Genomic DNA, 17,526 nt, shown 5'->3' with positions numbered 1-17,526 from the left:
CTCCAAGGTTCCTAGACCTTTTGGCCACTATAGATGGATTAGATGGTAATAGCAGTTTTAGGGTGGGATCTGTATATAGCACTGACCAATGCTTCTGGATTATCTGTTTAAATTTGAACCATTTATTATGATGTCCTGTGATGTATCGAATCTGGTTGTCACTATTCTTCTTAATTTTTGTCTGGTTGTTATACAATAACGCATTCCTGGGAGTATCTCTAGCTCTAATATATCCTTTGCGTATCGTCTTGTTACTGTAACCCCGTTCTTTAAATCTTTCGGTAAGCTCTCTGGATTGATTTTCAAAATCTTTTGTGTCCGAGCATATACGTTTAACCCGCAAGAACTGACCTATGGGTATTCCCTGTATAGTGGACTGTAGGTGGGCCGATTGTGCATGTAAAACCGAGTTAGTCGCTGTCGTTTTTCGAAACATATTGGTAGTAATGTCCCCATTGGGCAAGGCACCTATCCGCAGGTCCAGGAAATCTACCGTTCTACCACAAGTATATGTGAGTCTAATGTTAAGATTGTTCTGATTAAGATTTCTCATAAGGGTGCCAAGATCCTCTGCGCTTCCCTCCCATACGAACCAAATGTCATCTATATATCTCATCCAACCCTGGATGTGACAAATCTGGGGGATGGAATCACAGAGAAAAATATCTCTCTCCCATGCCCCCAGAAAGAGGTTCGCATAGGAGGGAGCGCAGCATGCACCCATGGCAGTCCCCTGAACCTGCAGATATGTGCCCCGCCCAAAGACAAACACATTATGGGTCAGAACAAAATCAAGGAGTTTCAAAAGTAGTTGAACTAAATCTTTATCTAGATTACTAGATTCCAGGTATGATGCCGAGGCCCTGATACCATCAGTGTGTCTGATGGATGTATACAGGGCCTCGACATCTGCCGTAACCATAATACTGTCAGGACCGAGGTGTAAATTATCCAATCTGCGTAGTGCTGCAGTGGTATCCTTGATGTAAGATGGAAGTTCACTCACTAGCGGTTTTAAGTAATAGTCAAGAATTTGTGTTATTACTTCACACAAGCCACCGTTGCCCGATACTATGGGCCTGCCGGGTGGGTCCGTTGGATTTTTATGAATCTTTGGAATCAAATATAGCGTAGGCATGCGTGGGTGCATTTTTTCAATTAATTCGACCAATCTCTTAGGAATGATTCCATCCCTAAAAGCTTCTTCCAATATGATACATAATTCACTTTGGAAGATTTTGGTCGGGTTGGTAGTCATTTTTTTATAACACTCTTTGTTATCTAATAATTTGTGTGCCTGCTTTTCATAAAGTTGGTGTGGCCACACGACAAGGTTACCACCTTTGTCGGCGGGTTTAAAGACCACATCATCCCACCCTTTAAGTGTCTCCAAGGCTTGTCTGTCGGATTGAGATATATTGGAATGCCCAAATCCCTTCTTGGCTAATTCTTCAAAATCTTTTGTCACCAGTTTGGTGAAAATATCGACAGCCGGACAGGTGCTAAAGGCCGGAAATTTTTTAGGTTTACCCACAAGATGACTAGGAAAACCACTTACCTCACTGCAATTGCTCTCAAGAGCCAATGCCTCCAGATCAGCTAAAGTTTCCCTTTCTTCATCAGTAACAAAGTCATCATTAGCATTGCCTTTATGGTGAAGTTTTTTCAAGATTATTTTTCGTGAAAAGAGGTGTAAGTCCTTAATTAATGTGAAAATGTCTGGGGAATATGAAGGACAGAAAGTGAGACCCTTTTCAAGAATATTAATCTGTTGTTCTGTTAATAAGTGTGATGACAAATTAATCACCTTAAATTGATCACCTCTCTTGTAGGTTCTTTTTTTGAAAAAATCACTTGTATTCATATTTTTGCCATGTCTAGTACGCCCAATCCATGGAGTAATTTGGGTCGTTTGTCTTGAAGACCCAGCATCTGAGATTGAGGACACCGAGCTTATGGATGCACTTCTGGACCTCTGGTCCGTTTCGCTTGTCCTAGATACCTGCCACTTATATATTTTATTATTTTCATAATCTGAAATATCCCTTTGATATTTTTTACTCTTAATGGAGCATATATCCTTCTCCCATCTCTCTAACTCACGATCAACATCTTTGAGAAATACTTCCATGCTTTCTTTTTTCATATCTTTTGTGAAAGTTTCTTCAAGTTTTTTTATATCATCTTCAATTTTTTTGATAGATATGCTGTTACTATCAATTATTATTTGTAGAAACTCAAGGGAACATGTAGTAGCAGCTCTCATCCACCGATCCACCAATCCCTGTTCCCCAAGATCAAAGGTGGGGAACAATTGTATCCTAAGGCCCCTAGGGATGATTTTTTGGCTAACGTAATTCTCCAATGCGGTTTTCGTCCACCAAATTTTAGTTCTTTTATGTACACAATTCTTATATTGTTTCATCAGATCTTTCTCTATGCTTGTAACATCTCTCATAGGTTGCGAGGCACCTGTACGGAACATATCTGACGCTTTTATTCGCCATGACGATTCTCTGGCGGAAAAATCCATTTGAATATAGTGGGCCAACTGTCTGGAGACAGAAATACAACTAGTAAGCATAACGCCCAAACCCATAACCCCATCAGGGGAGTGGGCAACACTCCATGTATCTACTATATCACATCAAGAACACAGATAAATATTACTGTGGTCCAAGAAGTGTCATACAGATAATTTAAAATATTTTTATTTTTGTAAATAGTTTAAAATATACACCAAACTAAATATATATAAGAACAAATACAAAGATGCCTCATAAAACAACCTATAGCGGTCAGCACGAGCAGAATATTCATTAATATCAATAGGAAGCAGACTGGGAATATAGCAGATTGCCGTAAAAATCAAGTCACATACTGCCTTTTACATTTTATCACTGCATAGTCAAATTCATACACACCCAATTGGATTGTGTTGATGTCGGATCATTACCGGGCTATTATATTCAACGGCAAGCTGAGGGTGAGGCTAGAATATGCACCGCATCCTAACTGTCTCCTCCCCGTTCCATCTACCTGGACATAGTGAGCGGTGCGCCCCAGCCCCTACACATATTACCTGTTCTGTGCTTCCCGTTCCACGTGCCGAGCCAAATGGCGTGCTGTATCCGCAAAACCCCGACGCGCGTTTCGCGTTCAGCTTCTTCCTGGGGGTGTGTCTAAGTCGATGAGTCAAACAGGTCTTATGTGGTCAATGTCCAATCCAGATTACTGGGGCGGAGACTTGTTTGTAAACGTCATCACATGTCAGCCTACTTATTCTAACTCCTGCGCGCTGCCATAAAATTGTGACTATCCTTAGCCCTAAAACATGATAAACATCACATGAATCGGCACTGAATTTCCAAATTGTATATTGAAAGATAATAAGATCTCCAGCTAAATCGATTGAATCGGCCGAAACTGGGGCGGAGCCATATATACGTCATTTAACTAACGCCCCCCAAGCCAAAAGATAATGGCATTGGTGGAAACCAAGGCACACTTCTCAGAATATACAGAGTGCCGGATAAGGAACTAAGGTGAATACTTCTATTGTGTAATTAATGTATATACCCGTGAACAAAAAGTGGAGCAATCATAAAAATATTGGTCCTAAGTTACCGGATAGATCCAGTAGTGAAAAAGAAAAATAATAATAATATTGAAAAACTAATAATGATTACTGTGCTTGTTTGACCACATATAAAGAGAAAAGGTGAAAAGAGTGAAAAATAGAGTGAAAGCCGAGTGCCTGCATGTGCGTTCGGCTACCTTACAAGTGAATTAAATTATTCTGGGATTCATTCATGGCAGGTTTAGACTGAGGTGGAGTCATAGGTAACATCTACCCCCCCTGCAGTAAGGGGCAAAGTCAACCCCAAACACCAACCATCAGATCCCACCAAATCCCACCAGATGTATCCCTTTAAAGTAATATTATTTAAATATAGTGCATAAGTACCATTAATAATGATGAGTGAATAACACCAGTGAAGTGATGATAAAAAATATATTTAATGTCTGTAATTTAATAAGTATAATAAAAGCATGCTTTCATATAACATGGCTGAATCTGCACCCAGACTTATAAGGCGGTTTCGGTCCGACAAAATAGATTAATCTAATACATCTATGTCCGTATTAATATCAGTAGTCACAAACTTCAAATATACTTTAAAATTTTTTAAGAAAGTGACTCAATCCATATTTCAATAATATTTATCCTATATATTAAAATTCTTATTGTCTCGTTTTCGCATAAATATGCGAACTGAGCATAAAATCATGATGGGGACTAGTCACAATAAAAGGCATGATAATATGACATGCAACACCTATGCTATAAGAGGAACCCACCCAAATAAAGCAAAAAATCTGAAACACAACAACATCCTTTCAAAAAAGAACGAATTATGAATGCTACTCTAATATAATTGGGTTCCTATTATCTGACTAATTCGGGTGTCTTAAGAGCTAGAAATAGTGTCCCGGTAAAAACTGGTAGTAGGCATACCTTCACCACTCACATCCCATTACAGAAAAAACCCTTAGGATGTAACCCCAATATACAACCTCATATCCCAACTAGAGACGAAAACTCTTATCCAGATATCTTTCGCTTGCAGTATCTTCATTTTATAGTTCGAATGTCCAAAAGAACATCTTTTATGCTTCTACATGGGTCCGCATATCAACTTCACGGGGCTCAGAGTCAGGGTATGGTACACCATCTCCACTCGTAGAAAGGTCCGTCTGTAAGGGTTTTTCATGCTTCAGTTGGAAGATAGCTAGAAATACGTAACCCCGAGTACATGCCGTCCTCATATGTATCCAGAATGGATTCGGCATTTCTCATATTTCAGTTGGATGGTAGCTTTAGGTATATGCCCAGTGATGGATACACCACCATACCGGTATGGCTTATTCATGTTCCCGCTGGATGATAACTAGACATACATAGTCCAGAGTGTATACCGACCACACGTTCGACCGAGAGGAAATCTAGATAAACAAAAACATAATTAAAATCAAACCTAAATAACTAAAACCAAACTATGGGAAAACCCACCGTCAAAGACTAAAAACCTGATGAAACAAGCAACTGAGAAATATATACTTCTGACCAAAAATAGTGTACATCCCCGGGCAAGTATGTACCCATAATTTATAAGAAGGCACTGAAGCCAAAATTTTCGTTCAGGCCTTGCGGGGCCAAAGTACCTAATCTGTAAATCCATCTGCTTTCAACCTGAGCAAGCGCCTTGCCCAGGTCACCCCCTCTTGGTCCTAAAGTTACTGTATCAATACCCTTGACTTTCATAAGGTATGGATCACAATCATGGAATTTTTTATAATGTCGGGGGATGGTTTTCAAAGTTGTAATATCTTCTATTGTTTTCGCCTTAGCAATATCCCTGTGATGTTCTCGGACACGAACTCTCAATTCCCTAGTAGTAAGGCCTATATATGCCTTACCACATGGGCATACAGATTGGTAAATTACCCCTGTCGTTGAGCAAGTAATAAATTTTCTGATGTCATAGCTTTTAGAGCCATCAAAATTAGAAAACGTCTTGGCCCTGACACAATTGGCACAGGCCTTACAACGACCGCATGGAAAAAAGCCTGCATTTTTGGTATCCCAACTCCTAGTTGAATTCTTTTTGACCTCATAGTGGCTGTGTACCAAGATATCTCCAAGGTTCCTAGACCTTTTGGCCACTATAGATGGATTAGATGGTAATAGCAGTTTTAGGGTGGGATCTGTATATAGCACTGACCAATGCTTCTGGATTATCTGTTTAAATTTGAACCATTTATTATGATGTCCTGTGATGTATCGAATCTGGTTGTCACTATTCTTCTTAATTTTTGTCTGGTTGTTATACAATAACGCATTCCTGGGAGTATCTCTAGCTCTAATATATCCTTTGCGTATCGTCTTGTTACTGTAACCCCGTTCTTTAAATCTTTCGGTAAGCTCTCTGGATTGATTTTCAAAATCTTTTGTGTCCGAGCATATACGTTTAACCCGCAAGAACTGACCTATGGGTATTCCCTGTATAGTGGACTGTAGGTGGGCCGATTGTGCATGTAAAACCGAGTTAGTCGCTGTCGTTTTTCGAAACATATTGGTAGTAATGTCCCCATTGGGCAAGGCACCTATCCGCAGGTCCAGGAAATCTACCGTTCTACCACAAGTATATGTGAGTCTAATGTTATATTGGTCCATACAGTATAATAGGGCCCAGTATAATGCTCCATACATACAAAAAAAATCAAATACTCACCTCTCCCATTCCCTCAGGTCTGGTCTCCTTACTATCTACTGACTCTCTGCACTGCTCGGCAGAGGCTGCGCTGTGGTGACATCATTGCGCCCTATGCCCTTAGACATCACAGAGAGTCAGAAGACGGTGACGCTGAAGACACTGGAGCTGCAGGTAACGGGAGAGGTGAGTATTTGATGGGGTCCGGTGCCAGCGCTGGTAATAGGCTCCCCCGACTCACGGGCCCCATAGCTTGCTGGTGTCCATGACGTTGAGTGGGTCAACCATTCGTCCAGGGCCCCGGCACTTGCCCGGGTGTGCCAGGTGGTGACGTCGGCCCTGCTTCTGGCCACATTCTGACTAAACTGTCCAGCCTTTCACAATACAATTGGTGAGGCCGCCCTAGCTAGTCAGCCCACGACCACATGTATGCAAATCACATACCGGCAGTCACATGTCTGCTGCCGGCGAATCTTCACAGCGAACCGAGCGTGCGATGTGAGAATTCACAAGTCCGTAGTCACATAGAGTGACTGCAGACCTGTAGCGTAAGGCAGGACAACCCCTTTAAAGGGTGGTTATATGAAGATAGTCCTGGGAAAGGAAAATAGGGGAAAAAATATTTTTTATTCACTGTATAAACTGCACACATTATTAGAGGGTTTCTCTGGTCAGATGATAGTGATGTCATATCCATAGAATATGTCATCAATATCAGATCGGCACCCCACCCAGCAGCTGCTATTAGGTCCGGCAGCAGAATTTGTTTGCGCTTTAATAGGAGCTGATGGGCAGCACTTGGGGGCAGCCCCCTTCAATGTGTACATCTAGCCGACGGATAGCAGCTGATTGGTGGGGCAGTCTGGTGTCAGCCCCCCATAGATCTAATATTGATGACCTATCCTAAGGATAAGGTTATTAATGTCATTATGGGAGAACCCCGGTAATACATCTCTTTGACCTGATGAGGATGGTGTACTCATTTTTGTAATTCCATGACAGCATGGCAGTGGAATTCTTTTTACAAGTCTAACCTCCACTTATCTTGAGGCTATGTGCACACGTTGCAGATTTCCTGCAGAACTGCAGCGGATTTTTCTGTGCAGAAAAGGTGCAGTTCCGCACTGTGATTTAGTACAATGTAGATCAATGGTAAAAAAAGCTGTACAGATGGTGCAGAAAAATCAGTCCAGAATTGCTGCAGATTTAAAAGAAGTGCATGTCACTTCTTTTGTGCAGTTCTGCAGCGTTTCTGCACCCCTCCATGATAAAAATTCGCAGTGGTAAAAACTGCACAAAATCCACAACAAAAACGCACAAAAACTGCACAAAATCTGCACCTGCGGATTCTGCCAGGTGATGCAGATTTAGTGCAGAACATTCTGCACCATATTTCCTACGTGTGCACATAGCCTCAGGCTCACTGTTCTTATATCTAACTGTTTAGTAAATTTCACATGTTTTTGTCGTAAAGACGTGTTTCTGTCTGCTTATATGAGTGGCTGTTATGTCCTAGTGGCTATAGGCCGTCCACATCATTAGCCTACACAATACAGCTTGTCATATAGGATGGTTAATATTGTCCTGTCTCCGAAAAGCCTGTGCAGAACAATGCCTCCTTTGTAAGGCCACATGCACACGTTCAGTATTTGGTCATTTTTTTTACCTCAGCATTTGTAAGCCAAAACCAGGAGTGGGTGATAAATACAGAAGTGGTGACGTGTTTCTATAATACAGTACTTTTTCTCTGATTGTTCCTCTCCTGGTTTTGGCTTACAAATACTGAGGTAAACCCCCGCAGGTCAGACATTGATGACCTATCCTATGGCTAGGCCATCAATGTTAAAGTAATGGACAACCCCTTTAAACAAAGCTGCTTTGTTTTTGATACGCTCTGATATTTGGCTTTGACAAACTTTACTGATACTGTCATGTGCGGATTACACTTGTCTTTGATGTGTTTCCACCACAGAAACGCACTAAGAACCCATGTGCACTTTTTGCCTGTGGATTTTCCGCATCTTATGAAAGTCCATGGGAAAACTCTGCGCATGAACCTTATCGTACCGGCAAGAGAGGCTGACGTGTTGCGGATTTGAATTGCGCACCGCGGGTCCATTTACACAGCATAAAAAAATGTGTGTTTTTATAGGCACAATTTTGGGCCACATATAATGTATCAAAAGAAACCGTATTTTTTGGTATGGGAAAGGGACAGAAATAAGGACATCTGTATATGAGTGACCATATAAACAACATTAGGCTGTAGCCTCGCCGCTTTTTTTTGAAAATCGCAACAAATAATGCTCTTTTTCTGCAATCAAGGCATAAAAATTAATTGCGGCTGCAACGTGTGAATGTAGGCTCAAAATTGAATGGAATGAAAGCAAAAGATCACTAATCAACTTCTCATAGCGTAACTTGGAGCAGTGTATCTGCTGGTGTACAGGACCTGCATCATGAGAGATAACATGGCGCCACACCAGCCGATCGTATACAAATAGACGGATTTAGTTTTCAGCGCCTCAGCTGAATGATTTACATCTGATAGCCAGCATAAGTATATGTGGGGGTTGCCTGGTTGCTGGCTAAGAGATGTAAATCATTCAGCTGAGGTGAGGAAAACTAAATCTCCGAGCTCTAAAAAATACTCGGAGGACACCCGAGCGTGCTAGGGAAATCTCAAGTAACAAGTATATTCGCTCATCACTAATCCTAAACCACATTAACCTGCAAAATATACAGTAATGTGGCCATTATTTTTAGGGTTTCATTTTATATGTTTAGTGTGTAGTAAACATTTTATTCTTGTGACATTATGATTGCGCTGATAGTATGTTTTTATTTTTGTGGAAATATTTATGTAAATTAGTTTTTTATGTTTTACTACTTTTTCCATGTAAAAACAGTTTTCTTGTGTGTCATTAATTGCTAACATCTCCGGCCATCATGCTGCCTGCTGGCCAGTTCCCTTCTTTCCGCTGTTGTGCATTGCATTTCCCACCTTTTCAGCAGTCATATTGGTCCAAGACTTCCGGCTGTATCCGGGCCTTGGGGGTTGTAAGGTTGTGATATCAAGATGTGTGCTGTGACTTAACGACACACTGTGACCTCTGAGGCCTGGAAATGTTCAGAAGCCCTGGCCTCAAGTAAAGAGATGGAGCGTGTGATGGCAGACAGCGATCAGCGGGTGGCCGGAAAGGTGAGCAATTAGGCGAGTATTAGTAAAAGAAAACCGACAAAAACATAGTTAGTAAGGCCGAAAAAAGACATTTGTCCATCCAGTTCAGCCTATATTCCATCATAATAAATCCCCAGATCTATGTCCTTCTACAGAACCTAATAATTGTATGATACAATATTGTTCTGCTCCAGGAAGACATTCAGGCCTCTCTTGAACCCCTCGACTGAGTTCGCCATCACCACCTCCTCAGGCAAGCAATTCCAGATTCTCACTGCCCTAACAGTAAAGAATCCTCTTCTATGTTGGTGGAAAAACCTCTCCTCCAGACGCAAAGAATGCCCCCTTGTGCCCGTCACCTTCCTTGGTATAAACAGATCCTCAGCGAGATATTTGTATTGTCCCCTTATATACTGATACATGGTTATTAGATCGCCCCTCAGTCGTCTTTTTTCTAGACTAAATAATCCTAATTTTGCTAATCTATCTGGGTATTGTAGTTCTCCCATCCCCTTTATTAATTTTGTTGCCCTCCTTTGTACTCTCTCTAGTTCCATTATATCCTTCCTGAGCACCGGTGCCCAAAACTGGACACAGTACTCCATGTGCGGTCTAACTAGGGATTTGTACAGAGGTAGTATAATGCTCTCATCATGTGTATCCAGACCTCTTTTAATGCACCCCATGATCCTGTTTGCCTTGGCAGCTGCTGCCTGGCACTGGCTGCTCCAGGTAAGTTTATCATTAACTAGGATCCCCAAGTCCTTCTCCCTGTCAGATTTACCCAGTGGTTTCCCGTTCAGTGTGTAATGGTGATATTGATTCCTTCTTCCCATGTGTATAACCTTACATTTATCATTGTTAAACCTCATCTGCCACCTTTCAGCCCAAGTTTCCAACTTATCCAGATCCATCTGTAGCAGAATACTATCTTCTCTTGTATTAACTGCTTTACATAGTTTTGTATCATCTGCAAATATCAATATTTTACTGTGTAAACCTTCTACCAGATCATTAATGAATATGTTGAAGAGAACAGGCCCCAATACCGACCCCTGCGGTACCCCACTGGTCACAGCGACCCAGTTAGAGACTATACCATTTATAACCACCCTCTGCTTTCTATCACTAAGCCAGTTACTAACCCATTTACACACATTTTCCCCCAGACCAAGCATTCTCATTTTGTGTACCAACCTCTTGTGCGGCACGGTATCAAACGCTTTGGAAAAATCGAGATATACCACATCTAATGACTCACCGTGGTCCAGCCTATAGCTTACCTCTTCATAAAAACTGATTAGATTGGTTTGACAGGAGCGATTTCTCATAAACCCATGCTGATATGGAGTTAAACAGTTATTCTCATTGAGATAATCCAGAATAACATCCTTCAGAAACCCTTCAAATATTTTACCAACAGTAGAGGTTAGACTTACTGGCCTATAATTTCCAGGTTCACTTTTAGAGCCCTTTTTGAATATTGGCACCACATTTGCTATGCGCCAGTCCTGCGGAACAGACCCCGTCGCTATAGAGTCCCTAAAAATAAGAAATAATGGTTTATCTATTACATTACTTAGTTCTCTTAGTACTCGTGGGTGTATGCCATCCGGACCCGGAGATTTATCTATTTTAATCTTATTTAGCCGGTTTCGCACCTCTTCTTGGGTTAGATTGGTGACCCTTAATATAGGGTTTTCATTGTTTCTTGGGATTTCACCTAGCATTTCATTTTCCACCGTGAATACCGTGGAGAAGAAGGTGTTTAATATGTTAGCTTTTTCCTCGTCATCTACAACCATTCTTTCCTCACTATTTTTTAAGGGGCCTACATTTTCAGTTTTTATTCTCACCTCTCCGGCTGCTCGCTGCCTATCATCCAGTCTTTTCTCCATCGTCACGCCTCACATCTCTGGCGTCTTCAGCATATACCAAGTCTTCTGGCCACGTCCAGGCGTCAAAAGTCACTGCGTGTGGTAAGTTGTAACGTGACGTTCTAATGCACAGTGACCTCCGAGTCCTGGAGGCCGCGAAAAGTCGTGACCTATAGTGAAGAGGCCAGAGATGTGCCCTGCTATGGTGCAAAGAAGAGATCCAGATGGCTACGAGGTTGGCGACATCAGAAATAAGGTGAGTATTAGGTTTTGTTTTTTTTTTGCTGGGCCCTGTTCCATCATAAATACAAATCAGTAATATAAACAAACCAACAGAACTTATCTACTGCTGGATCATAGATCACTTTCATACCTTATTGCAATATATCTTTTTGCAATGTATAAGGTGGTCTATTATGTCCAGCCTTTGACAGGAACCAATAGTCTTGAGTCAGTGGCCAAGGATTGGATTACAGGGGGCATCGATGCACTCAGATAACTCAGATTTTACTGTTACGATGTTGTAGGAAAAACAAACCTAGAGTCTTCAATGTAATACATATGACCTTGTGGAAGTAAAACCAGTTTGGCTTGTGCTAGGCAGTCATAGTGAGTGTGTACTGGAATATTAGGGTTAGGCTAGGTTCACATTGCGCTAAGGGAGTCCGTCTAACGGACACGTTTTTAAGTAGTGAAAACGCAATGTAACGGACATTGTAACGCACCCATAGACTTGCATTGTCTGACGCATCGTGACGCATGCCTAAATTGGCATGCGTTTGCCACATTACGTTTTTTATGACGGACCTTGGAACGCGGCTTGCAGCGTTTTCGGGTCCGGTCAAGCTAACGCAAGACTAACGGAAAGCGTCTATTCTGCCATTGAAGGCTATTGCAAACGCAGCCAGACGCAAATCATGCAAAATTTTAAAAAAAACAACATACGTTTGAATTGCGTTAATGAGGGTGGTCCATGTGGTCATGTGACAGGAAATATGATTTCACCCACACCCGACACTGACAAAAGGGAAAAAAAAAAAAGAGAACAACTTTATTGACAGTGCCAAATGCAGACAAACGGATGCTTCACGAACGGACATCAGCATGACATAAACGCTGTCACGTGCGTTAACGCAAGCGTCAACGTGAAGCCAAATTTTCAAGAAATTTGGCTCTTTTCTGTACATGCGTTTAACGGATCCGTTTAACGGTATGTACTTAACGCAATTTGAACCTAGCCTTACTCAGCCCTCTCTAGCACCTGCTGCTCTTGTGTTGAAAGTCTTCTTCACTTTGTGTAAGTATTCAGACTTCTGGATGACCCACAATTTAGAGAGGAAACAAGGCAAAATCTTCTATGTCTTGGTTGCAAAGTGAGCATCCAGGAATGGGGACTATCGGTGGCAGTCGGGGGTATAATGTGAGTCATTAATACCTACTGTTTTTCAGGGAAGAAGTCTCATGACCCCAGGGAATATGATCCTCTTACACAGGCTGATAGCGATGAGAGTGAAGATGACCTCGTTATTAACATCCAGCAAAATGGAGTTCAGAATGGGAAGGGCAATCGAGGTTCGTCCCAGGATCGTGACTCGGACGTCGAAGGAATATCTAAGAGGGTCCAGCAGCGACTAGTAGACAGTAAACAGGATGGGCTGTCTACCACGGGATCCCTGGATCCAGAGCTAAAACCAACGTCATCTTTATTATCATATGTGCGGACCACCGTTTTTCTTCTGACTGTTGTCGTCTCGATGGTCATGGTGCTTGTCTGTGCTTTCCTCATCCCTTGCCCTATGAACGGTCAGCACAACACGTGGACGCTCCATGTCGGCTATGACACAGGTAAGCACTGTGATTTGGGATTAGTGTTTTTATCAGCTGTAGCTTTAATATTCCTGTCTGTAAGCCGTTACCTGACACTAAAGCTCCACTCTAGCGGTTTTCTTTTATTTCAGCGCTGAAGTGGGGCAACTTATCTTAAGACGGCGGGAGGTAAGTATATTGCTAAGGGCATGGAACATGGATTAGTCATACTACTCCAGCGCTGAAATAAAAAAAATGCTGAAGTGGTGCTTTAAAGCAGGTAAAAAAAAAAAGTAAAACAACCCCACCAAAAACTAGCTAAAAAAAAGCACAAATGCAATACTAAACCAGGCCCAAATTGTCCTAGATTTGTCTGGAAATCATGTTAATTCATCCATTTTTAATAAATGTATTTTTAGGAATCTTGTGATCAGTATCACCGCTGTTGTCATCCAGTTGTCTCCAGGACACCACAGTGATAAATGTTCCAGGTTATATAATAGACAGAAATGTATGGTGGCTTTAGGTAATTGTCCATTGATAAAATACTATGGGCTTGATCGATCATTTGCGTTTTTTTTACGTCATTTTAGGGAATGATTGTGTTCCCCACAATGTTCCTGTTATTTCTCCTAGAAGCAGAATATAGATAGACAACTGGGTGTTCACAGTTTCTGGGGCGTCCCTGCAGGTCCTGATGCTGTCCAATCAGTGCTGACCATGTTAAGCAGGGGAGTGATACCCCTTTGACATGGAGAAAAGTAAGACCATGTGTTACAATGTGACGCTCCATAGACTCACATTGTAAAAGTTACTCCTGGGTCTGCAGAGGGTGACATCACTGAGAAGAGGAGAAGAACGGCCTGGATGCTGAAGGCAGCAGTAGGTGGGTGTATTAATACCCCCACTAAATTACACGCATATATACTCAGGTTTAGAGAATATAGTTCCTGGGAGGGCTTCTTTAACCTGCACCAATTTACAAGAATTATTAGTCAGATAATTTTACTTTTTCATATTTGCACATTTCTTGATCCAGAAGCTGGAATTGGGGCATTACTATGGTTCCTTGCTAGAGATAGTGATGTTTTAATGTGGATTTACAGTCCTGTTTATTACATGACATATATTATTATCTGCTGAAGCAATCATTTGTTGGAGCTTAATGCACCACTCCAGTGTATTTTTATTTTATCTTCAAAGTGGTATCACTAATGTTTTTTCCCTGCCCTAGTGTTATACTGATCAGCCGCCGTCTTCAGCTGTTCTTTGCTCTGGACACTTGTGTCCCAAAAGGGTCAGGATTTAATTCTTCATTATCAATATCAGCAAGTCTTTTTATTTATTTTTTTCTTTTTTTATTCATGTGCTTTTCCAGTGTATACATTGTGGTAGATCGGCTCCCTCAACTGTACATGGAGGTAGACACCGTTGCCTCTTTAAGTCCTTCACTGTTTTTTTTTATATACAAAAGGCATTAACCTTGGTGAAGTAAATATAAACAAGGCCCTCTGGGCAAAACAGGGAAACATAACAAAAGTGGTATAAGACAGTCCAAACGTCTGCAGTGATCCACCCACTCAGGGTTAGCAAAACACACTGTTCAGTTTAGCACCAACACAAGCACCTCCCTGCTGTTAGGCTCTCCAGACACACTCATCACTGAATGCCTTTAAAGACGGCAATTAAAACCCCAGGCCACACCCTGGGGTGGAGATAAGGTGGGCAACCTCTCACCTGCTCTATGGTTGTCCACAAAAACTCAGCCCTTTAAATGGCTAATTAACCCCTCTCAACACATAGTGTGCTGGAGCAAACTTCTAGGTTTCAAATCACTGATGCTAATAGCCTCAGTGAAACGTATCTCCCCTCCAACACTTTGCCTATATCTTTATATAGAGAAGTCATGTACCATTTTATAACATGAGAGTAACCCCTTAATGATCAGGCCAGAAAAGGCCTTAAAGACTGCTCATTTTTTTTCTTATGTATAAGAAGTCATGTGCATATACTCTTAGGATTTAATGCTTTTTAACATTTAAAAACAATGCTGATATAAAGCGATTGTAATGGCTGCTGAAGGAGGAGAATGTGTCAAGACCTGTCTATCAGCTTCCTGCAACTAAAATAACACTGTCAATGGGAAAATAAATTGTGTGTGCTGTATGTGATGAGGCTGAAGTAACATGTGCAGGAGGAGGATATTCGGCAGGGTTTCCTATAGTTACCAGTGTAGGCCGATGGGGGGGAATCAGCACTGACAGCGGAAGTGACCCCCTCCCCTCTGAAAGTGCAGCTCTGGACCAGTTATTTTTACCTTGTCCCCACAGGTCTGGAATGATGGAGAACAGGTTAGTGTACAATTAGAGGCGAGATGAGTGTCTTTCCTTCTGGCTAAAGCTGCCATTTCTGCTTTTTTTCCTGGGGGGTGACTTTAATTTTCCACAATAGTGATACAGTAGAGTACTCTGTATAATCATAGAACATTTATATTGTTAACATTTCACACTTTGTGTTTCTAGTCATTACTTGATATTTGCTGTTGTGTTTCCTAGAATTTTCCTCGCCTCTGGAGCTTTTCGATGTAGATCAGGATGGTGTTCCCGACATACTGCTGACATTCTTGTCTTCCAGGATAAACGCATCACAGGGTAAGGTGATACCGGCCTTCACAATAATGTGTTTTTTTCCCAACAAAATGACCTTTGCTGGAAGGTAAAATGTCATATTAGGATTATCCAACCAACATACTTTTTACCTATCCAAAAAATAGGTCATAAGGAGTTTGTATGTTCTCCCTGTGTTTGTATGGGTTTCCTCTGGGTTCTCCGGTTTCCTCCCACACTCCAAAGACATACGGATAGGGAATTTAGATAGTGAGGTGCACATTCTCATCCCTGTCATCAATCATACATTTATCACCCTGTGAAGAGACGAAGATGCTGTTTGTTGGATGACCCCTTACGTAAAATAAATGGCAGACTAGTGTAATACATGGTTACACCCAGCCTGCTATAATGAGGACAGCTATTTGTAGTGGCAGGTAGGTGAGGGACCCTGACTGACATGAATGTGCCCTAAGCAGTCCATAGTCCCCTCTTATCTCCTCTTCCCACAATTGCATACAAGATTTCTTCCGTGCATCCCCCCTGCTCTGAAACGCTCTACCCCAACATATCAGACTCTTGCCCACTGTGGAAACTTTCAAAAAGAACCTGAAGACCTACCTCTTCCGACAGGCCTACAACCTGCAGTAACCATGACCAGCTCTATCCTCACTTACTCTGTCCTCACCCAACCCTTGTAGACTTTGTGCCCTCACGGGCAGGGTCCTCTATCCTCCAATACCAGCCGGTGACTTGTATTGCTCATAATTATTGTACTTGTCTTTTATTATCTATGCCCCTTTCATATGTAAAACACCATGGAATAAATTGCGCTATAATAATAAATAATAATAATTAATAATACAGTACTCACCAATCTGTTAAAAAGTATTGCTTTATTGAAAAAAGAGCATATCCAAAGGAGAGTTTAAGTGTGTATGTATCAAGAGATAGAAACCAGGCAACAGCCATTTTGCATTCAGTCACATTTCTTTTGACCCCAGAAGAAGCATGTCTGAATGCGAAACAGTCGCTGCCTGGTTTTTATCTGTGGACTTTTTCCGTCCTTCTATTTAATTACTGAGCACCAATATCTGCTGATCTCTGGCCTTTTGTGTTTGCCAACCACCCTAGTGAGCAGAGCCTTTTTTCTCCGTGTTGGACAATGCCCTAAGCAGGCATATTGGCAGTGTTTCCTAGTATTTGAGCGCTTGTTTACCAGGACGTCCTTTTTCTTCTATGTACCTTGCAGGTGTTGTGAAGCAGCTCCCCTTCCTCTCTGTCCTCTCTGGTGTTAGTGGGAGCATCCTGTGGAGGAGACACACTCAGGAGAATCTCCGTAGTATTCAGTGCGGACAGCTGGTCATAAAACAGAATGCCACATGTCTTCTTACTGGAACGTACAAGCTGCTGAGCTTGATCACTGCATCTACAGGTAATGTCGCTGTCAGGTTGTGATCTAAGTAGCAGATCGGAGTCTCACAACACCTGAATTATCTTTACTGACTCAAACTTCATAGAAATGAAAATATGTTTTCAGTGTGGTACCCCAATATTTCCACTGAGCGCCTGACAGCAGGGGTGGTCATGTAGCCTTGGCGCTTCGTTCTATCGATCAGTGGTGGTCACGGTAATGGTGCAGCAAGCGTTAATGGCGTATCCTAGTGAGGTGCGTCTGTACTGAGACCAGGGTAAAGCATAGCTTATAATTCTGATACTATCCTCCATAGGAAATGCATTAACCCTCTTCATTATACAGGGTTCAGGACAATGTGCACTTG

General features: G+C 41.8%; 1 protein-coding gene across 2 annotated transcripts in view; it reads left to right on the top strand.

The window, feature by feature from the left end:
* FAM234B (family with sequence similarity 234 member B) overlaps nucleotides 1-17,526 on the top strand; it is a 63,926-nt gene that overhangs the window by 23,978 nt on the left and 22,422 nt on the right. For both annotated transcript variants that reach the window (XM_077276588.1, XM_077276589.1), the window contains exons 2-4: nucleotides 12,783-13,178; nucleotides 15,695-15,790; nucleotides 16,998-17,180. In XM_077276588.1, coding sequence (XP_077132703.1) covers nucleotides 12,783-13,178; nucleotides 15,695-15,790; nucleotides 16,998-17,180 — 675 coding nt within the window. The remainder of the gene's footprint in view (nucleotides 1-12,782; nucleotides 13,179-15,694; nucleotides 15,791-16,997; nucleotides 17,181-17,526) is intronic.

Source organism: Ranitomeya variabilis, chromosome 8 (assembly GCF_051348905.1).
Source record: "Ranitomeya variabilis isolate aRanVar5 chromosome 8, aRanVar5.hap1, whole genome shotgun sequence".
In the NCBI taxonomy this organism is placed as follows: Eukaryota; Metazoa; Chordata; class Amphibia; order Anura; family Dendrobatidae; genus Ranitomeya; species Ranitomeya variabilis.
The sequence above is the reverse complement of the archived record's forward strand: the minus strand, read 5'-3'. Positions and strand labels throughout refer to the sequence as shown.